This window comes from Podarcis gaigeae (assembly GCF_964106915.1).
Source record: "Podarcis gaigeae genome assembly, chromosome: 3".
Taxonomy (NCBI): domain Eukaryota; kingdom Metazoa; phylum Chordata; class Lepidosauria; order Squamata; family Lacertidae; genus Podarcis; species Podarcis gaigeae.
This window is the reverse complement of record NC_139680.1, coordinates 2052815-2076390: the sequence shown is the minus strand read 5'-3', so window position 1 is coordinate 2076390 and position 23576 is coordinate 2052815. Positions and strand designations below refer to the sequence as shown.

The window sequence follows — 23576 nt, the reverse complement described above, 5'->3', positions numbered from 1 at the left end:
CCGATTTTCAGGAGGACAGTCCACAGGGCAGGGCAATTTACAGTGTTGAAGGCCTTAGTCAGGTCAATAAACGCCATATACAGGGATTAGTTTTGCTCGCTGCATTTTTCTTGAAGCTGTTGAGCAGGGTGGCAAGGGGGCCAGCTGGATGTGAAATCCTGTGGGCAGGGCTGGCACACGTGCAGTCTCATTCTTCCACCTCCACACTGTCACTGTAGGGAAAGCAGTTCAGTTCACCCCAAACTCACATCCAAGTAACCGTTCTGCTGACAGCTCAAAACAAAGTGCCCTCAAGCAGCGTCTCAGCATTTCATTGCGGATGCTGTGAGAATTGGAGCAGAGGTGTTCACACAAGCACCTGTTGAGAGAGGAATTAAGCCCAGTACAACTGGCTGTGAGTAGCCTGTGCCTCCCTTGATTCTGTTTGAACCCTTCTGAACAGCACCCAGCTCTTCCTGTCCCTCCCCAAGGGCCAAAAACTTACCTTGGTGAAGGAGAGGTTAGAGGCATCAGGGGCCAGCCAGGCAGAGCATCCTTTCCTTCAAGGACTGGGACAGGGATTCCCTGTCACAGAATCACTGACAGGGATTCTGCCAGTGTTCTGCCTCTCTGCTGAGGGGATTCTGAGTCTGTGGTGGGGAAGCACATTATGCTGGTCACCTTCCCCAAGGGTGGGGGGTTGGGGCACTGGGAGGAAGCCTTATTAGATGTTCCAGTCAGACACAACAATTCCCCACCACCACCACCAAGCAAATGAGAAAGGGGGTTGCCCTTTCCTAGTTCCAGCTGCTTTGGGTTGGGAGTATTTATTGTCCCCCCCCCAAAAAATGAGATATACAGTCAAGGGTATGAGCAGACACTCCCCATTTATGAGTGCTTATGAATAGCAAGCAGGATGCCCCAAACTGCATAATGATTGAGATTATTCAAATTCTTTGCTGTGGTACCATTGTAGCGGTTTTGAGGAAGTTCCTTCTCTCCATGCTGCCCTGTCTCCTTTATGATTTCCTCCAAACTGCAGGGAGGGGCGCTGCCTGATGGCTTGTGGAATGTGCTTATGAATACACAAGCTTTAAACCTCTTCTTTAATTTTTTTTATGCTTGCCTGTCAGGAACTGGGCTGGGTGCCAAGCAGGAAATGACACATCAAGAAGCATTTGTGTTGTGCAACATTTTGTGGGACTGATGCAAGGCGATACACTAAACATCCCATGCCTAACAGACTGCATGGCAGTAATTTAACGCACAGACACTTGGGATGATTTGCCAGAGAGCTCAACCTTCACATCTCTTATGCAGAAATTATCACAGCAGTTGGAAATAGGCTGCATTCCCCTTGTTTTGCCCTCAAATGCCCTCTCTTCCAATAGATGCCTATTTAAACATCCATTTCCCCAATATGTGTGCCTAGACTGTATAGCTGAGAGACAATATATTCTCTTGCATTCTAATTTTGACTCAGTTCATTGAGGGTTGTGCTTTTGTAGCCAAAATGGCAACAGTTCCACACAGGAGGGGAGGTATCAGCAGGCCTGGGGAAGCCCTGCAGAATGTGTATATACAAATCTTTAGAAAAAATGCTACCAGGTCCCCAGTAGACACAGAATGACAGGATGCCAACTCTGGCAGGTTGAGTGATCCTTATGCCACAGTTGCAGTTAAAATTGTTCCTCCAAAGTGGCTATTCCGTCCACAGGAGAAACTGCCATTGACATTAAATTGTATGCTATTTTTATGATTAAACAACCCACTGCATATTACATGCAGGTGCAGACATCTTTCCTTTTGATGTTTTGGTATTTTTTCCTTGATTGTTGAAGTGGCTTTCAATAATGGTGGCTTCAGCAGGGTGACTACAGGGCAGCTTTTGGGGAGTGAGGATGATTTTAAAGTGAAAAAATGAATGGGGTGGAAGGGGTTAATCAAACCTCCTGCTTCATTTTCCCTGCTGAGATTCTTCCTCAGAGTCTGCTTAACTAAAAGAAAGACAATACCAGAGGGAAGATGCCCCAACACAGGAAAGAGAAGCCTTGCCATTGAGTGGATAGAGGGTGTTGGGCTTAGAGCTGGGTGACTTGAGTTCATTATCCTTGCGCAGACATGAGCTTGCTAAATATATTTGAGCATATTATTTTCAGTTAATGTCAGACATACTAGTAATTCAGGCAAGCCTGTGTATGTGTACTGCAAAGCAGATCCCACTGAGTTCAATGAGGTGTATTCCTAGGTAAGTGGGGATAACTCATTTACATATCAAATCAGCTACCTTCCACTCTTCTAAAGAGGATGAATGAAACAAATGCTACAAAAAACCCAGGCACCTCTGAAATTGGCTTCAAGAAGTCCCACAGTCCTCCGGAGCAGATTTTGGGGGCACATGTGCAAGCAGAAGTCCCCTGTGCTGCGAGGGATCTCACACAGTTAATGTCCCTCAGTGATAACATTAACACGGTGATGGGTCTGAGACGAATTTATGAGAAGTATACAACCCGGAAAAGGAGGTTGCTTTGTCAAGCCCCAGTTAAGATTAGTGCTTTGCCCCTCAGAAATAATCTAGGTGTTCTTCATTTTTATTTCATTATATAAATATATATTTACATCTATATGGTTGATGTCAGTTTCAGTGGCCATGGGTAAGTGGAGACAAAAGGTTGTGTCCAAGGTAGTGCTAAGTAACTTCTTCCATGAATCAATGCAAGGATTTCCATGTGCACAAGGGAACTCCCCACCCCACCCCCTAAATCTGTTTTGAGGAAAAGAGGGACAGTTCCATTGCACAAGCATAAATCCTTACGCTAATGGAACGAGTGCATCTTTATAGATTTACATCAAAATTTGTTTGCGTTACATTGTGGCCAAACTAAACGTTCATTCCTCTGCCAGAAAATGCCAATAGTTCATTCATCTGTAACTTGGGTTCCAGAATATTTTGAATTTTCACAAGGTACTGATTCTGGTTTGAAATAGTGTTTTGTGAAAACAGCAGGCACAACTTGTCCATACCTTTTTAATAGTTCAGTTCTATTAACATATTCTTGGTGCTTACATTGCAAACAAATCCCACCTCTATAGCCGAGAGATTGGCTTATAAACAAAGTAGAACAGTTGAGCATCTTTAGACTCAGATGCCCACTTGTAAGAGATGCGCATTCCTACTCTGAGTCTGTGATTAGTAGCACCTGCTACTAAGGCTTTTCAGGCTGTTATACCATGACAAACTCATGCAGCTGGTCCAGCAGCCATGGCTGCTGCTGGCAAGTGGTGCTCCTTGTGGGGCCCATGTGTCAGTGCTGAGGGACCTGCTCTAGCAGCCCACCAAACCAATTTTAAGGTCCTGCTACTTACATATAAACCCCAACACAACTCTGGACCAGGTTACCTGAAAGCTGTGCTCCTTTCCATTAAGGGCAGCAAATGGAACCTGGTTGGTTTTGCCCCCGTCTGACGATTATCATCTTGTGGTAACATGGAGGCTGGCTTTTTCCAGTGGTGACACCAGAGTTGTGGAATGCCCTCCCCTCCCTGGTGAAATATGAGAGGGCTCTTCAAGATGGAAGAGCAGTTTATGGAAGCAGTCCCCTGAACTTGGCCCTCCTTAATCTGATTGTTTTAATTGTTCTTTTAACTCTTTTAATTGTGATTTACTTAACCTGCTTGTTTTATTGTCAATTCTAATTATGGGTGTTTTCAGTGTTGTGATGGTTTTATTATGCATACTAATTATGTATGGGTTTTATGACTGTAAACCACTTAGCAGTTTTTTTGGCATGTTATCAGTATATAAATTAAGTAATAATAGCACCTTCATGTCTATCAAATGATGATGTGCTTGCTGCTGCTAGCTTGTATTGTATTTCTGATCACATGCACCTAGATGTTGCTTTCTTTCAAATGGTTTATTTTACAAGCTTGAAAAAATACACCTTAAATTAAATTCAGTAAAGTTGTGTGATAATCCAATGATAGTTCTTTTCATTCATCAAATGATGGGGGAAAGTAACTTTCTTTTGTTTTTAGTAATTTAGTTAATGAAGGAGAAATCAGTAGCAAACAATTGAATATAATTTTTCTGTGAGATTAGATTTAGTTATTGGAAATATATTTGCTTATGATTTTGTAAGTGGTCTGCATGAAGTCAAATGACAGAAACCTACGGTATAACATGCTTTGTTTTTCCCTTTCCCCTTACTTTCTATATAAAAAGAATATTTTAAGATCTTCAGTGAGCAGTAGCTGCTTCACAAGGAACTCCTCAAGGGGCTTCCGGCATAATCCTGGGCATTGTTACTCGGTTTGTGGGAGTTGTCTTTGGTGTTAGGAGGGCATTGCGATGCATGTGCTTTCCTGCGCAGGGTGAGAGCCTGTGCAGTGCATTGTGTGATGGGGGAAGCTGCTCTCTTAAGGAGGGCCTGGAGTTGGTGGAATGATGGCCCTTGCTGGGTGGAAGTAGATATTGTCATGTGGGGTAGGGCTGGGCGAGTCAGATGTTTTTAATAAAACTGCTTTGTCAGCTGGGAATAAGTTATGTCTTGTAGATCTTGCTAGAACACGTTAGTGGGCTATTATTGTGTGTATAATTTGTGCAGTGGGTTGGATGGTTCTATTGTGTACACCACGTGTTTGGGGGAAGTCTGCGGAGGGAGCTATATGGCTGATGTCAATGACCATGGGGAGGTGGGTTGTGTTCAATGTGGTGCTAAGTAACTCATTCCTTTAATGCAAGGATTTCCATGTGCACAAGGGAACTCTCCTCCACCCCCTAAATCTGTTTTGAGGAGAGGAAGGACAGTTCCATTGCACAAGCATAAATCCTTGAGCTAACAGAACCAAGTGCACTGGATATCACCCATAGCACATAGTCATGGGGAGTAATAAGACATCATAGAAGGTAAAGATGTGAGACTATTTAAATACTGTTCTTTGCTCCCACCCCCCATTGCCAGGTTCCTGGTCGTTTGTCTGTTGTGTGCTGCTGTTTAATGCATAATAAAGGTGTTGATCTGGCATGTATTACTGAGACCTGGTGTGTGAGCTGGGAGGAATTGATCTGACTTGGTACAGCATCAGTGCAGGCTGCAGGGATGGGTTTGGAGGGAGGGAAGAGTTGCTGTGCTCCATAGAGCTTCCATCTCCCTTACCAGGAAAACTCTTTGTCCTGGAGCTGGTTCTGAGGGTCTGCACCTGGTGTTGGGCAAAGGAGACAGTGAGCTGTGGTTGCTGCTGGTCTACACTCCATCTTGTTGCCCAGCAGCTTCTCTAACGGAGACAGCCTTGGGTGTGGTGTTGGAAACATCAGTAGTTCAATAGTTCTTGTTGTTGCCATCTGTCTGTCTCGAGAAACACTGGAGTGCAGTTCAAACTGCTGTGTTAGCAGCAACAAAGGGACCTCCCTGGGGTACAAGCCTAGGCAGTGTGTCTGGAGGTCTTGGGCTGCCCACACTACAAGACCCATGTCTCAACCTTGCTTATGTGGTCCAAAGGAAGCAGAGCAAGATGTTTGGCACCAATTTTGCTGCAGGAGTTGCTGGAAGTAGATGCACAAGGCGCCATCCAACTGTCTTAGGCTTTACTCCTTAGCCATTTCTTCTCCCAAAGATATCCCATAAGGTTTGGGATCAGAGTTTTCCTTCTCCTAGATGGGCTACCTTCCCAAGTTGATGTGCCCTATCTGTCCCTCACTTCCCTCCACAGCAGGTACAGAAACTGCTTTAGTGACCTTTGCATCCACAATTGACCTCATCCACACAATCTGCCAGAGCCTGTCTTTGCATGCAGGGGAAGTCCCTAACTCACCAAAGGTTTGAGACCCACCAGCTACCCTCAGCTGGTTTAGCTGGCCAGTTGAAGTTATTTCCCAGGGTGTGGCCACTGTCCCATGCTTACAGCTTCTGAGAGCCAGAGGTAAGAGCTGAGTGCAGGATAGGGACCAAAGGTGTACCAACGACCCAGAAGACACATGACGTTTCCCCCACCAGAGGTATTATTTCATTATCCATATTGCAGCTGCCTCTAGTTCCAGCTCAGGACCACCATCCAGTAGAGCTTTATTGTATTGTCAGTATCTGCTCCATGGAATGGAGTTCTGTGCCCTTTGGAAGCCCACTGTGACTTATTTGCAAGGCACTTGGAGAAAAAAGTCGCTCATTTCTATTGGCACCACATTTGTTACAGTTACCCGTGAGATGCCCAGCACAATGTCTGCTTGTGACATCATGAGATCAGTTTCAGTTGATGTGGTCTGATGATGTGGACCATCTTATCAGGAAGCCCATCCGCGCAATATTGAAATGAGGCCTTTAGCGATGTGCCACCGGCCATCTGAAGCATCCTCCCATTGCATATCAGACAGGCATGATATTTACTGTTTACTATTGAAGATCTTCCTTTTCAAACAAGCCTTTTAAGTTTTTTTTTTTTTTAATTCCAGTCTTTATACTGGATTTGGAATTGTTTGATATGGGTTTTTATTGCTAAATTGCTTCAGATTGTATCATGGGAAGCAATTCATTAATCTAATTAATTAAATAAGAATAAATCAATATAACATAAACAATGACAGGAGTTACAATTCAGTTGTCCAGGGACAGAAATTCCTTGATTTTTTAAATCTCCTGGAAAAATAATGAGGGCTGTCATAGAAGATAATGGGAAACTCTGGATTTTTTTTCCCGTATTGGGAAAATACTGTGATTGGGAAGCAGATTTCCCCCTCACGAAATGCAAGTAGCGCCAAAGACAGAAATTCATGTTCTTTTAAACTTGGCTCTTATTTTGTTCGGTCTTTAAACAAGTTAATTTATTTTTGAAAACATGAACCATTGCTGCAACAATAACCTGCTGGCAGCAGGACCACTCCCTTGTATTCAGAGAGAGAAGAGGAAAGCAGTGCTGAGGGCAGGGTAGCGCAGGCACACCGGCAGAACCACCCTGCTGCTTCGACTATGGCATTCACACAGCCCCCAACCATGTTCACGTGTACCAGCAGTAGGACTACATCTAAGGAACCCTTTGCTGTAGATTACTTCTTTTTCCTGCTGCTAAAACACAACAATTCCCTGGGATCTGTTTCCTGCAGTGTGTATACCACACATGGAAGAGTTCAGTCATGAAAAGCTTGCTGTGATGAGATGAAGTGCTAGTTTCATGACTACTCCCCAAATAGCCATATATGTGTACCCTGAACATGAGATTAAACTCCAAGCTTTTCCTCATAAATTCCTGTTAACCTAAACTCAGAAGTCCATTCCGAATGTGTCTGTTTTCTATTGTACCATTTTGCATTCTTAGCTTTCGCTCTCTGCTAGCTCAGGGGAATTAGCAGCACCAGTTAAAGGCAAGCCTTATACAATGTGACAAGTGCTAATCTTGCAGGAAATTCATCCAATATCCCCCACATTAAGTGAACTTTATGTAACAATGCCCTAAATGTCTCTATAAAGGTGTCTTCGAGCATGAAAAGACCACACAGATTGGGTTCCACTGTAAGAAATAGTGAAATTGTTTGCATAATTATTTTGGTTGGATTGAGAAGTCTTCCCTTGCTTCGGGAAAGAAAATGCTGTTTAAACATGTGGCATTATTCTCCGAAGAAAAGTAGTTACAGATCAACTTCCTTTTCTTTTCTCTAGGCAGAAAGTAGTCACTTTCACCTTTGTACATCGACAATGGAATAGATTGCTTCATTTGTATTTTGCAATAGTTAAATGGATGAAAACTCAATTGCAGAAGTTAACCCATAAAGCAAATGTGTTGCCATGTGTAGGTGAAGTAACTCTGTAATTGAAGAGTTCTATTAATTGAATAAATAAGGAAACCCTTTAAAGTCTCAGTTAAGATTGGGCTGGTTTCTGCATCAGTTTGTGCTGTGTGTATGAGCCACAGTGAGCTCAAGCAAACTATGCCAATGGAAATTAATGTACTGAGTACAGCTATACCTTCCAGAAAGAAAAAAGGCATGGAAGGCGGAGGACAACAGAAAGCATCCCAGGAGGCCCTGAAGTGAAACCCTAAGGTTTCAAGGCTGCTTCTAGGAGGAGTTTCAGTGAATAGGAATTCACTGTAGGGAATTTTCCATTGTCTCCTTATGAACCAGGTTTGTGCACATAAAAAGTCGTCCAGCAATGACAGCTCTGACTATTCTTAGGAAGAGGCGCTTCTCCTTTCTCAGTACTCCTCTTCCTTTCCAAGACAGTTGCTGTCAGAATAGAGAACTATATTAATATGGTTCAGCAGGGAAGACCAGAGTCCTGGGCTCTGTTCAGTAGAATTAGGCCTGTCCCCAGCTGGAGTGAAAGGCTCAGGTCGTGTTGGTCTGTCGTAATAAATAACAATGATGAAAGATTTAAAAAAAATTACTGAAAGATGTTCCAGTAGCACCTTAAAGACCTTAAAGACCAACTGAGTATGTTGTAGTGAAAGGTGTTCCTCTGTATTTAGGAACAAGAATGGGGCCCTCAAGTAGGGATGCAAGGAGCCATCTGTTTCTGTTCTGACCAACAGTGGTTGCACGCAGCACCATTTTTATTCCACAGCAGTTCAGCTTCTGACACAAATGATGTTATTTCTCTCCCTGTCTGCTGTGGAGATTCTGTCTGCTGTGGAGATTTTTTTTTTTGCATAATTATGTAATTAACTTCAGTATAATTATGTTAATCAACCCCATTCATTTCAATGCAAAGGAAACACAGTTCAAATGGGAAGGGGGGGCCCTGTCAGTTATATATTGTTACAGTCTAACAGCAACAACAGTGAATACTGATTTCATTTTGTGGATTGATTTCTGTTTCAGACATGGGGCAAATAAGTGAACAGTTCTATCCTTCTACAGTTCTATCCTTCTATGAAATCCACTTAAAAAAGCCAAAACCCTGGACAAACAACAACAATGAAAAGTGCTGGATAACAGCCACTTGACAGTGATATTGTATAAGCTCTGTACAAATGTTGGGAAAATAAAACAGGATGATTGCTCAGTTTATGCTCATCCGGAAATGACCTAGATATAGTTCTATTTTTCTCATATTAGGTTGAATGTTATGTTTGGATAAGATATAATTTTGGTCATATAATTTTGGTTGTAAGAGTCTACCTTGTAACTGGGTTCTCAATTCACAGATGTTGTTTACCCTAGTTTACTCAATCATAATTCACCCCCAATAAAGGTTTATTAACCTTATTTAGCAAGTTATAGGGTGTGCAATGGGATGGACTATGATCATGGATGAAGCAGCAGCAGCTCTTCACTAACCAAATGGAAAATTGATTTGCCTGTATGCTTCCATTACAGTAATTTAATTAAGGAAATATACCCAGAGTAATATAAACTATGGTTCAATGTTATTTATGTCTGAACAGAGCAGAGGCTTAGAAATACCTTCTGATCTTGAAGATGCGCCTTAATAAGTCAACAGAGTCCCTGGCCAGGATAGAATGAAAATAGGAGTTGCCTAAATGGAAGATCAGAATAAACAATGTGCCTCGCTTGGGGAGGTTTTGCTTTAGAATGGAAGATCTGAAGGCTAGTGATGTCACAGGAGAAAGGCCCTGCATTTGTTGCCATAAGTGGGATTCCCCCAGGGCGAATTTTATCCAAAGCAACTTATGAGTGGAATCTGTGACATACCTGCTGCCCTATTAATCCCATATATTACCAGGAGCACAAGGCTTTCATCATATTCTAGCCTTTTAATCAGACTATGGGAAGTGTAAAAGCAAGAAGTGTGTTAAGCATAATTTTTACTGAGGAAACCAGCAATTCTTTATACCTTTCAAAAGGAAGAAAGAGAGACATCCATCAAGCTGTCATTGCAGATTAGATGTCACAAACCTCACCCTGTGGAGCTGCCAGGAATCTGTAAACCTTTTAAAAGCTATGCCTGGTCTTGACTCTTTTTTTTCTTTCTTTTTAAGGGTTTTATAGATTTTTGTAGAAAACCCTAATAGGCAATGGCTAAAAGGTGTTTTATTCTTCTAGCTTGCTAGAGGTTCTTTCTTAAAGCTCAAATTAATTAGTTTCTGCCTTATAACTGAGAACAAATAATAGTCTGTCTGGCCTATAGAACTGATCCGAAAACAAGCTTTGCTTGATTTTCTTTTCTTTTAAACACTGTGGCTGCCCTTCTGCCTGCTTCCCAAACTCTGGCTGCAACACCCCCCCCCCCCCCGCCGCACTTTCTGGGGAAGAAGACCCACTAATCTCATGTGCTGTTGGTCTAATACTAGGTACTCTTTATGTAACAATAACACAATTCTGTTCACATTAGTTCGCACTCATCTCTCGACTGGATTGCAGTTGCTATCTCTTAGCTTTGCAGGTTTGAGTGTGAGTAACTTAATTCCTCCTTGGAATGAAAGGGAAGGGTTCTTAAGATCTGGTATAATTTACAAACAATAAGAATACAAAGATTAACATGGTAGACTCCATTTATTACTCATGGGTGGATACAGCAATTATCCTTCTGTAAAGCCTATAGTAAATTGTGCAGCAGCTTTAAACTCTGGCATTATGTGGGTAAACTGCTGTTCTGCTGCAGAGGTCCTGATTCCTGAGCTGAACCTTCAGATTATTCAGATAACCACTTTATTTTCTGTATTGTTTCCAAGCACATCAAAACTGAAGGATATTGCATTTCTTCTTCTCTTCTTCATTTCCAGGTTTCTTTACTGCCTGAATATTTTTAGTGATTATGAGTGTTTTAGAATCATAACTTGCTTAAGAGTTTAAAACAGCTGAAAATCTATCTCATGGTTAGGAACACATTCAAGAAAGCTGCCTGCTGAAATAGGCAATGCAGATGCACACATCCACCCATTCCTTACTCTGTTTAACTGTTGTTTCTTCAGTGCCTCCAGTTTAACCACAGTGATTTTGGAAAGAAATTAAAATGCACCTTATTGATGTTTGACAATAAAAGGATTCCAAAGCACTATACAATTGGAAGGGTCTTAGACTGGATTAAAAATAAGTATCTCAAATCTGTTATAATGGTTGTGTTTACATTTCTCGCTCACTCTTCATTCCTTCAAAGTTATCATGTTTCGCAAGCGTTAAGAGAACTGTCTCATTCTGCTGGGAATTGGAGGTATTCCAGTTTAAGCAAGAGATTTTCTTCACTTGCCTTCCCAACTCCCCATCCTCTGATATGTATTGCAACACAGTGTAGCAAGACTAGGCTAAAGAGATTGGTGTGTTCACTGCAGGTTTTTCTTTTTTTAAAGGACTGCTATTTTTTAGATCGATTGCATAATGATAATAAATTGATGAAGCCATAATGAAAACCTTATGTGGCTTTGCAATTGTTCTATAACATCACTTCCCTAAACATTGAGAGGCAAGAGGAAGGGGCTTAAGGATGGGAGTTGCTTAGATACTACAATACATCAAAGGAATTAAGCTAGAGACTGGGAATTGCATGATGTTGTATAAGTTGTTTCTTCAGCTTTTTAACAATAGTAAATAATTGTCTTGATTGGGCTTTTTTGCAAACTCACAGTGGTACTTTCATTTAAAGGGAAAAAGAAAGAGATCAAGGTAAATAAAAATAGTAACTGTGTACGCAAGAGAGAAAATGCAAGCATTCTTGTGAGAATAATGTTGTTCTATTAAATAGGCCTATTGAAGTGGAAAGAAATAACTTCCCAAAAGTCTTCCCTCTGGCTTTGAAGTTCAGGTTGACCGCCTTCTCCTGTAAATTATGGATTTAAAATATTTCTTACCTGCTCTTCTCTATAACAAAGACCCAATGCAGTTTGCAGATCAATTAAACAAAACTAATATGATGCAAATTGTGACTACCCACTGCTGTAGGTATGCTCAGTGAGATGGGCGCATGTGCATTCTTTTTGCACATGATGGTGAACACACTTTTTCCTACTAAGGGATAACGAAGTTATTGTGTACAGTGATGCCACCCACTTTGCCTCTTCCACTGACATCATTAGACAGCCAACCTCTGTCTTCCAGAAACAGCTGAAATTACAGGTAGCATTACATGGGGGGAGGGGGGCAAAACAAAGTACAATTTTGGTGAGCTTTCTTACAGTATATCTACAGTACTCCCTGACATCAACACGGGCGCTCAGCAAACTTAGCACTATGGCTGTGCCCTATGGTAGGAAGCTGCCTCCTATTTTCAGTTTCCAGAATGCCCCTATGTATTTGGGGATTTGGGGACAATTTAAAATGGCAGGTGGCTTACATTCATGCACTGCAAGGAAAACTGAGCCAGAGGAGAAGGGTGGGCTCAGTCCACAGCATGTTTCAGCCCTGGCTGACCCTGTTTGGAGCAGCAGCTTCATGAAGGCTGGGCCTGGACTTGAGCAACAAAGAAAGCGAAGTAAAATGTCACTGAGAACACCAGACGTCAATGAAGTCTTACAGGTAGAAAAGAAGCAATGAAGGAGAAACGAACTTGCAAATGGCAAAACATTTCCAGGAAGTTCCCCCCAAACCACCCTTCTGCCTCCCCTCCTCCTTTCTTCTTTTCAGTTCAGAAACAAATGAGTGAAACTCATTTGTTGGATTCCTTAAGTTGGGAATCCGCTTCATTGGACCTATGTTGGATTAACAGCATCAAAATAAAAGTACAGAACAATGCATGGTCGTGGTATTACTCCTGCTATTACCGTAAGCAAAAATCATAACAACTTCCATTTGTACTTTCTACCTCTAATGAATGTCACCAAAGAAAGTAGTGTTGTCGGAGTGCTTGGTGTTTGGAACAACATTACCGTGATATTGAGGGATAGAGAGCAGTCCAGTGGAATTCTGTATACAGTAAAGCTCAATATGATACCATCTGGACCAAACATGTTTTATGTGTGGTAAATAAGTGATAACTAAATAAGGTAGCTAGGTGGCTAGGTAAATAAATAAGGTAAATAAGGGACATGGGTGGCCCTGTGGTCTAAACCAGTGTTTCCCAACCTTGTGCCTCCAGATGTTTTTGGCCTACAACTCCCATCATCCCTGACCACTGGTCTTGCTAGCTAGGGATGATGGGAGTTGTAGGCCAAAAACATCTGGAGGCACAAGGTTGGGAAACACTGGTCTAAACCACTGAGCCTCTTGGGCTTGCGTGTCAGAAGTTTGGCGGTTCAAATCAGCTCAATGGAATGAGCTCCTCTTGCTGTCCCAGCTCTTGCCAATCTAGCAGTTCGAAAGCACACCAGTGCAAGCAGATAAATAGGCACTGCTGCGGTGGGAAGGTAAACGGCATTTCTGTGTGCTCTGCCTTCCGTCATAGTGTCTTGTGCTAGAAGCGGTTTAGTCCTGCTGGCCACGTGACCCAGAAAGCCGTCTGTGGACAAACGCCGGCTCCCTTGGTCTGAAAGCGAGATGAGCATCACAACCCCATTAACCATCTGGGGTCCTTTATCTTTTTCACCTAAATAAGTGTCAGGTGGCTGTAACGAATTCCCAAGGCCAGTTGCCAGGATCATACAAAGACAAGGAAAAGCTTCTTACCATACTTGTAGAGAGGCTTGGAACATAGCCTCTTAGAATAATGGCGTTGTCCCAAGTGACTCTCCACCCCTCCCACTTCCTCATGAGTCATCCCTCCGAGGGGGCTCTTTGCTCTCCTACTTTCAAGGCCCTCCAGGTTCTGAAAGGGGGTTGGAATGCTGTCTAACAGAGTGGATCTGATTTAAATAAAATCAATTTAAATCACGATTTAAATCACTAGCCAGTAAGATTTGATTTAAATCTTTTTTAAACAGAAAGACTCATTCATGCTGGTATAATCTTAATATTTACAACCAGATGAAGGTTTCATTTTTGGAATAATAAATTTTCAAAGTAGTTTTTACAGTTATATCAAAAATTACTGATTTGGTTATACTATTAGAAATACATTGACATATAATTATGAAATTATTGTGAGATTTAATAAGTTAACTCTATATTTGGGCAACTTTTCTGCTGTACTTTATTGGAAGGAGAAAAATAATCATTTCCTTAATAATAATTTAAATAATTTATTTAACCAAAACAATAACATTATAGCATATGTATCCATGTTTGTTAACTGATGTGGTTAAACATTTCTTTAAAAAAAACCTTAGACTGAGTTTTAGCACACATGAAAAACTTAAAACAAATCCTTATTTCCTGATGAATAGCCTTTGGACTATAATGTAACTTAAATAGAAAACTATCTTTAGAAAGATTTTTCCTCCAATAGCATTTTATTTTAAAAATCCAATTTAAATAGAAAAAAAAAATCAGATTTTTTTTTTAAATCATAGATTTTTATCCATCCTGCTTTCTAAAGGCACTGTGTCTGTCAGCTGCCAACCCCTGGGTGCTTCCTCTCCCTCTCCCATTATTTCCCAGCTGTTCCCCTCATCTGCCTCTGAGCTGTGACCTCCCTCAAAGCCCCGTTGTCTCCCTCTTCTCTGGAAGGGCCAGGCGGGGGAGGCAGTCTCCACCATTCCTCCTCTGCCCTGACAGTAAGTGATGCGATGGGCGCCTGGTCCCGAAACTGCCACCCATCAGAGCCCTTGATTCCTCATTGGCAAATAATGTCCAGCAAGTTTGCAGGATGAATTGGGGGTATTTGGGAAGTAGAACTGCACTGAAAACTTTCACCAGACAATTGTAGTCCCGAAGAAAGGGGCAAGTGGTGCAAAAATGGGTGGGTTTTTTTAATATAAAAAGCAACAATTTATTTAGTCCCCCCCCCCCAGTTTGGGACTGGTTGCTGCCAGTTCGCCTCCCTCTCCTCCCTGCCCCAATTATGTAGGGAAATGTCCTTACCTCTCCTACTAGAATGATACCATCTGTAGCAGAAACTCGGCCCTGGGCTCTTTAAAAACCAACATATTCCCCCTTATTTCAGTAAGTGAGTAAAAGTTATGAGGACTATGCAGCGCCTGGTTTGGAGAATTGTAAGAACTTTTCTTACATAGAGCCTAGGGCTTAATTATGTAATTATGTCTCTTGGGTAGATTATATATTTCTTCTCATAATTATGTCTACCCAATAGACTGGAAGGACTCCAAGATTTCTGTTTTCTGTGATAAAAATGGTTTGGCTATGTTTTGTTGACTTTAAAATAAAAACAGCAACCTTGAATAGTCTGGCTCACCAAGAGGGGTTCCACAGGGAAACTAACAAGGAGAGCAACAGTTTATCATAAACAAACATTTATATTAGTATGGGTTTAATAAACAGTAGCTCTTTTTTCTGCCTTGTTTCTGGAACCCTGTTAGGGAGGCACTAACTTACTCTTTGTTGATTGCAGTTGATTTATGACACACTTATTTTTCTCTTCAAAATTAAGCTAGGTGGTTGATTTGGAGCAGAATCCTTCTGATATGATGTATTGCATGAAATTCAAGAGCGAAAGATGAATTGCCTGGTTCTGGTGCAGTGGTAATAACATCACTCACTGGCATCACAACAAACTGCCACTGCAAATACCTTAGGTGTAGTTCTCCAAAAACTTCCTTTAAAAAGGAGGAAAGGAGGGAGAAAAAAATGGATAATAAGACAATCCTTTTAGGAAAGGGAAGGGCTAAAGCTAATTACTAGAAGGGAAAGACAGACCATAGAGAAGAAAATGGCTAGAGCAGGGATGGAGAAAAGCTGTAGCTCTCAGGATGTTGCAATATGGCCAATGGCCAAGGGTTATGGGAGTTATGGTCCGGCAACATTTGGAGGGCCAAGGGTTCCTTCACCCTTGAGCCAGAGCAATCTGTGCAGGCCCATAACTCATGAGAATAGTAGCACCACAGACCATTTACAACCAGGGAAAGTGCAACTCTTCCATTGGATTTTCTGATTTAGGGATAGGATGGGGGGAGACTATTTTGTTTACAATGTCATACAGATGTCTTAACAAAATAAAAAAAAATCCCTCCAGTAGCACCTTAGAGACCAACTAAGTTTGTTATTGGGATGAGCTTTTGTGTGCATGCACACTTCTTCAAAAGTCACCAGACCCCTATATACAGTGAGAGGGTGGGGAGGGGTATTACTCAGAAGGGTGGTGGGCATGGGTGTTTGGCTGATAGGTGTGGTAAACCTGTTGACGACTGTTAACAACTGCAATTGGTCTTACAGGAAAAAGCAAGGGGTGAGATGGCTAAAAATAGCTTTATCATGTATAATGAGATAAGAATCCAATGTCTCTATTCAAACCAGGTCTCCCCATGGTTTTAAGTTTGGCAATAAGTTGCAATTCAGCAACTTCTCTTTCCAGTCTATTTCTGAAATTCTGAAAGACAGCTGCTTTGAGATCCTTTATTGAATGTCCTGGGAGACTGAAGCTTTCTTCTACTGGTTTCTCTGCCATGTGATTCCTGATGTCAGATTTATGTACATTTATCATTTGGTGTAGGGTTTGGCGTAGGGTTTGGCCTGTTTGTCAGGTATAGAGAGCTGAAGGACACTGTTGGCATTTGATGGCATACACAATGGTAGAAGATGAGCAATTAAATAGTCCTAAGATGGTATGTTTGATGTTGTTGTGGCTAGTAATGGTGTTGTCCGGGTGTATGTGGCAGCAAAGTTGGCATCTGGGTTTATTGCAGGCTCTGGTACCAGTGTCCATGTTAAGTCTGGTTGTTGTATTATTGTGGGTGAGGAGTTGTTTGAGATAGGGTGGCTGTCTGTAGGCAGTGAAAGGTCTTCAGAGCTTGAGAAAGAGAGCTGTCATTGTCTAGGAGAGGTTGTAGATCTCTGATGATGCATTGAACTGTTTTAACTTGAGAGCTGTATGTGATTAATAGTGGTATACTGTTACTTTCTTTTTTGGGTTTGTCTTGCATATTTTAGTTCTAAAAAGGTTTGCTGTAGATCTCTTAGGTGAGAGTCTCTGTCTGTAGAGTTGGAACAGATGCGGCTATAACGTAGGACCTGGGTATGTACAATGAATTGCTTGGTATGTTTGGGATGGTAGCTAATAATAATAATAATAATAATAATAATAATTTTTTATTTATACCCTGCCCTCCCCAGCCAAGACTGGGCTCAGGGCTAGAAGCATGTGCAGTGGTACCTCTGGATGCGAATGGGGTCCGTTCCGGAGCCCCGTTCGCATCCTGAAACAAATGTAACACGCGACTGCACGTGTGCAGAGTTCTTGTTGGCAGTGGAGATTTCAAGCATGTTCAGATGCCTTCATTGCACTAAGTCCAGAACTTAGGGCAAAACACAGTTTTTGCAAATCCTCAAAAGTGTGGGAGCATGGCTAGCTGGAGGGAAAGCAGGCAGTTCTGCATTACAGATTGCACTGTGTGCTGCCCCTGTGTGACTGGGAGCTATGAGCCACTGTTGAGACAGCAGGCACACCACAGTCCCCCCCCCCCCCCCGGAGCTACTTATGCCAATAGGGAAAGGATGCACTGATAACATAGATGAAAGACGGGCAAAGGAAAAATGCAAGCAAATTAGAAGTTCTGGGCTGGGCTCTAGAGCCGCTATTCGCTGTGCAGTAGACACTAAGATATGTCTCAGTTGCAGCTTTCCTTCACCCACCCCTTTCTGGGTGTAGATCCTTATTTTAGTTTTGGCATATAGGTGAATTGCAGATGGCATTGAGCAGACCTAGCTCACCCCATCTGCTGATAGTCTGTCCTGAGAAGCTTAGGCAGTTGCCTTCAGCTCAGGATTGCAGGGGGGGGGCAGGGCAGAGGTGCAGATCCTTTGTGCAAAGTGACCACAGAGTCCAAATGTAAAACAGAATAGTTTTCAGGGAAAGAAAGAGAAGCCCATTCAGGCATCAGGGACAACAGGCTGTTTCCAATAGATGCCTTCCTCAAAGCTTTGGTCAAAATACTTGTACTCCAGTGCTTTTTTAAAATAAGTGGGGGGTGGGGGTTGGTGAAAGGGGCCAAATAATTCACACACCTCCTCAAGGGTTAACTGAGGCATCTACCATTTAATGTGGAAGATCAATTGATACTGGAGTCCAGTGTTCCCACACCAATCAGAGATTTTGTTTACAGCAGTCCAGTTGTCTGATGTTTTATTGATACAGTCCTCCTGGGAGCATGAATTGTGATCTTCAGTGGAACTGCAAAGAGGAATTGGCTAAGAACCAGAGGAGCTCTCAGTCATATGGAGCTATTTCCCCCTTTCCTGGTGACAAACTCTTTGGAGTTCCTTTGCAGGCTGCTCTCCTTCAGCCAAAGGCAAAGAGGTTCAAATCCAAAGATGTTTCAAATTTAGGTGCATTTTGCAGCTTTAAGAAGTGGACATTTTACTTTTGTGCATCATAAACGTGTGACTGAGTGAACCACCCTCACGAGACCTGAAAGGGAAAGTGGTTTTAGCCACTGCGAATTCTTGCTGTTAAGAGGGCCCACAGTTAGTAGTTTGGCTGGTCAGGGCCATAGTAATATGATGGCAGCGCACACAGGAATATGCCTCACCCCCCCCCCCGCCCGCTCCTCTCCATACTTAATAATTTTCTCTGTAACTTCTTGGCAAGGTTGGCCTTCAGTGTCGTTATAGTAGGGCAGGACAAATTGCTTTGAGGGTAATTTTTTAAAATCTGCAACATAGAAGCTACCCAGAAGATAAAAGCTCATCTGACAGAGAATAGTCACCTGTATTTCCCATTTGTACTTGATAACAATTCTTTATGGTTATTTTTGTAACCTAAGAAAAGCCCTGGGGATCAGCTCTCTTTAATCCAGCACCCGACTTCCCACAAGGGCCAGCCAGAGAAAGATGGGAAGCCACAAGAAAGACGGAGCACACGGGGCGCTCTGCTAACTGCTGTTCCCCAGTGGTCAGTGCTCAAAGGTGCACCTTGGATCCTGGAGAGAGAATGCAGTGATCATGACTCCTCCATGTCCTCCATGTCCTCCTCCATTTGGAAAACCTGAAAGTTGTTTAGCTTTCCCCCTCAAAAAAATGAGATTTTTTGGTTTACTTGCCAAACATCCAGGACAAACCATCGCCTTCTGGAAATTTTCTGGGGGAAAGTGGTGGAGCAAAGGAACAACTCCTCAGACCTGCACATAGAAAGCATGAGACAAGTAGAAAAATGGATGAGTCTTCAGTGAGAGTCAAGCTCTATTGACCTGTTGTGCCTGTGCAGAGCAGGGGACACAGGTGGCGCTGTAGTGTAAACTACTGAGCCTCCTGCGCTTGCCGATCAGAAGGTCGGCGGTTCGAATCCCCGCAATGGAGTGAGCTCCCGTTGTTTGACCCCTGCTCCTGCCAACCTAGCAGTTCGAAAGCACGTCAAAGTGCAAGTATATAAATAGGTTCCGCTCCGGCGGGAAGGTAAACGGCATTTCTGTGCGCTGCTCTGGTTTCTCCAGAAGCGGCTTAGTCCTGCTGGCCACAACCTGGAAAAACTGTCTGCGGACAAATGTCGGCTCCCTCGGCCTGTAGAGCAAGATGAGCGTTGCAACCCCAGAGTCGTTCACGACTGGACTCAACTGTCCGGGGTCCTTTACCTTTACCTTTTTTTTAACCTATGCAGAGCCTCTGCATGGTGCAGCTCAGGATCTTGTCTGCTCATTAAGCTAGGGTGGGTTTCAGCCTGGTAAGCTGTTACACACCCTAGCCTGGGTATGGAGAAGGCTTCTCCATCCTTCCTACTTCATGCATGCAGCATCCCGAGCAGAGAGAAAGGAGAAAGGAATCAGTGCAAGTTCTTAACTGGATCATACATGACAAATCACCATCCAGTCTCTGCTGGAGGAGTCTCGTGCTCTTGCAGTCAGAAAGTTCTCTCTGATGTTTAGTTGGAATCTCCTTTCTTGTAACTTGAAGTCATTGGTTCAGGTCCTACCCTCCAGAGCAGGAACAAATCATCTCTAGGGATGAGGGTGAAAATGTTTGTGCTTGTTCAAATGGGGGATAGGTAGAACTGGACCCTGAGAGTGCAGAGGGACATGATATCAGTTCAGGAAGGCTGAAGCACCATAGGGTCAAGCACATGCATCAAAGACATTTGGAGAGAGACACCATATATAAATGTTTATAAACTGATCCTCGAAGCCTCTGATCCAAGATGGGTGAACTGGAGTGCTTGGCTTTAAAAGATGGAATAGATATAGAGGGCATAGAGTGGAATGGAGAGAATCAGTGAGACATGGTTATCTCCAGACAAAAGCTCCCTAGGAAGGGCAGGGAAGGGCCGACTGGAGGATATAGAACCTAGAAGGATTCTTTCTCGTCCGCAGACTTGATGTGGGTGGTGCTGGTGGGCCACAGAAGTAGTTTAGTATGGACAACATACTGTATCATCCTCCTGACAAAAATGTCCAGGGTGAAATGGGAATTGACTTCAATGGCTGTCTCATATACTGGTGTGTTTAAGTCTCAAAGAAGCAAAATGTCTAAATACCCTGTGTGACTGTGCTCTGGAACGATTGGATTTAATCTTAAGTGTCACCCAGGACCTGGTGCAAGATGTAAATGTTGAACTGATTGAGAACAGTGAACATAATGCTATGAAATCCAAGATATATGTAAGAGGACAATTGCCAAGAAAATGTAACAGTCATATTTGACTTCAAAAGAGGAAAGTGAAGAGGGTCATATCTCTTTATAGAGATTGTCCAAAGCCACAATAAAAGAAGCTCAGCTAGCATGTATATCGCGGATCAAGAAAGGTGCTGCCAGGACCAAGAGGATGCCAGCTTGATTACTGAGTACAGTCAAAGGAGCTGTTGGAGGCAAGAAGTCTTCTTTGATAATATGGAAGTCTTTTCCAAAAAAGAACACAAACTGTGGTGAAAGAAACACAAGCAGCAAAAAGGGGTTTGAAGACCGACCAACCAACCAAGCAAGCAAAACCAAGCAAGAGAGATGGCTGGATCTTTGGATGAGAAAGGGCGTCAAAGGTGTGCTAAAGGAGGAAAGCGAGATGAGTGCTGCAACCCCAGAGTTGTCCGTGACTGGACTTAACTGTCAGGGGAGCTGATTGAATTTTTTACATGCATTCTCACAATAGAAGACGCAGGGCAGGAACTGAGGCAAGTAGTGGGGATAAGAGATGAAGTTAGTGGCCTTATGGACTAATTTCAAACTGACAATCACTGGGTCCAGATTGTACCCACTAAAGAAAGCTATGTTAAATTGCCGATCTTCTAACAAAAAAGTAAGTTATCCATAAGATCAGCCTATATATATATATATATGAGTACTAAAAAGGACTTCAGATTAGATCTAGGAAATTACAGTCTGGTTAGCTTAATATCTGTTCCAGGAAAACCAGTGAGAAGCATTATTAAAGACTTAGTCTTTCAAAAAGCTTTTCACAAAATACCTCACCAAAGACTCAGAGTAAGCTTAGCAGTCATGGTTAACTGGTTAAGGAGCAGGAAGCAGCAAGTAGGAATAAAAGTGCAGTTCTTCCAATGGAAGGATGTAGAAAATGAAGTCCCCTAAGGATCAGTATTGAGACATGTGCTTTTTAACTTGTTCATTAATTGTCTACAGTTAGGGGTGAAAAGTGAGGCGTCCAGGCTTGCTGATGACACCAAATTGTTAAAGGTGGTTAAAGAAAAAGCACTTATTAGAAGGTCTAAAAGGATCTCCCCAAATTGGGTGTGTGGGCTTTAAAATGGAAAATTCAAACCCATGTAAGCAAGGATAAAGTGACCCTAATTTCACTTATGACGCAGGTGGCGCTGTGGGTAAAACCTCAGTGCCTAGGACTTGCCAGTCGCATGGTCGGCGGTTTGACTCCCGTCGTTTGGTCCCAGCGCCTGCCAACCTAGCAGTTCGAAAGCACCCCCAGGTGCAAGTAGATAAATAGGGACCGTTTACCAGCGGGAAGGTAAACGGCATTCCGTGTGTTGCGCTGGCTCACCAGATGCAGCTTTGTCACGCTGGCCACGTGACCCAGAAGTGTCTGCGGACAGCGCTGGCTCCCGGCCTATAGAGGGAGATGAGCGCACAACCCCAGAGTCTGTCAAGACTGGCCCATACGGGCAGGGATACCTTTACCTTTACCTTTAATTTCACTTATACCCTCCTGGGGTCTCAACTGGCAGTGATTGGTACAGCTTAATGAAGATGTTGATCCTGCTGCAGAAATGGAGAATTCCATGTTAGGGATTATTATGAAAGAGATTGAAAATTAAACTGCCAATGTCATGGTGTCATTATGCTAATCTGTGGCAGGACCAGACTTGGAATAGTGTGCAGTGCTGCTTGGCTCCCCTCAAACATTTGGGTCTTTCTAGTTTGGAAAAAAGTGAGTAAAATGAGGACAAGCTCTAGGCCTATAAAATTATGCATTGTTGTGTATGGAGAAAGTCGACAGGGACCATTTCTGTCTCTCTCTCTCTCTCTCTCTCTCTCTCTCTCTCTCTCTCGTAATACTACAACCCAGGGCGATCCAATGAAGCTGAAAGTTGGATTAGAGAAAGTACACAGTGCATAAAGTAGAAGTACTGTAAACAAATAAGAATTATAAAATTTCCTCCTGCAACCAACGTGACCTCCATGACTTTAGAAGAGGATTAAACAAGTTCCTGGAGGATAAGGCTATGAATGACTTCTGGTCATGATGCTTATGTTGTGCCTCACCTGTCAGAGGCAGTATTGCCTTGAATATCAGTTCCTGGGCCTCACAAGCAAGGAGAGCTCCTTGTCACCCTGTTCCTGCTTGCGGATTTCCCATAGGAATCTAGTTGGCCACTGTAGGAACTGGATCCCGGATTAGACGGGCCTATGGCTTGATCCAGCAGAATTCTTACGTCCACATGCAACATTCTTGTGCTCATGTAAGCGATTTACTTATGTATAAGGAAAATGACACAAGTATATTCCATGTAGGGTTATTGTGACGGGTGCAAGAGTCTGTAGTCCACTCCTTGCACCAGTTCCAGGTTAAAGCTAAAAGTTCTTTGGTCCTTGCAGTAAAATAAAATAAAATTAATACTACATTGTTCAGTCATGCTAACAACACTTTTATTTTATGATTTGCTGTTTCCAGGGCACAGACAGAAGCTTGATGACTCTAAACCTAGTTTGTTCTCTGAGCGCCTCAGTGATTTAGGGCGCATTCCTCATCCCAGTATGAGAGTAGGGGTCCCGACTCAGAGCCCACGGCCCTCTCTGAACTCTGCACCAAGCCCTTTTAATCCACAAGGACAGAGTCAGATCACAGGTAAGAGACAGAACCATGGGCTTGTATGGGCCATGGGAATGATTGATTATAGTAGGCCTTTTATTGTTTCAAAATGTAGAAAAATAACTGTTGCAAAGTGAAAGGTATAAGCAAATGTAAGCTAGTGGGGAATAGATTTTTCTGTGGCATTCATGACAAAATCATTTAGTCTTCTTTCTTGTTTGCAGTCAAAATTGGGGGTGGGATAAATGGAGAGGAAATTCTCATCTTTCAGGTCTCATTCACGGAATTGGTCTACATGCAATGATAAAAATATGTAAATTTTCCAGCTATACATGTTTATTTAGGATTGCTCTTTAGGATAGTTTGCACAGCGTTGTCATTTTGCGTCCCCCCCCCCCCCAGGTTTATTATGTGATATTGTGGCTTCTCTCTAGCATCCATAGCTATGCATCACTGTTTCAGTAAACTATGAACCAGGCCACTTTGAGAGATGCATACATTTTATTTTCAAGCCAAGAGATTGCT

General features: G+C 42.7%; 1 protein-coding gene and 1 long non-coding RNA gene across 11 annotated transcripts in view; both read left to right on the top strand.

The window, feature by feature from the left end:
- Positions 1–23576, top strand: part of RUNX2 (RUNX family transcription factor 2) — a gene marked incomplete at its 5' end in the record, with an annotated part of 222332 nt that overhangs the window by 111829 nt on the left and 86927 nt on the right. For 7 of the 10 annotated variants that reach the window (XM_083730376.1, XM_083730372.1, XM_083730370.1 and 4 more), the window contains one exon: positions 22914–23087. The exons of the other annotated variants lie outside the window; for them this stretch is intronic. In XM_083730376.1, the coding sequence (XP_083586502.1) occupies positions 22914–23087 (174 nt within the window). The remainder of the gene's footprint in view (positions 1–22913; positions 23088–23576) is intronic. 10 annotated transcript variants of the gene reach the window in all.
- LOC310840871 lies at positions 1213–8330 on the top strand. Its single transcript, XR_014562227.1, has 2 exons — positions 1213–4222; positions 4404–8330. It is a non-coding gene; the product is annotated as an uncharacterized lncRNA (long non-coding RNA).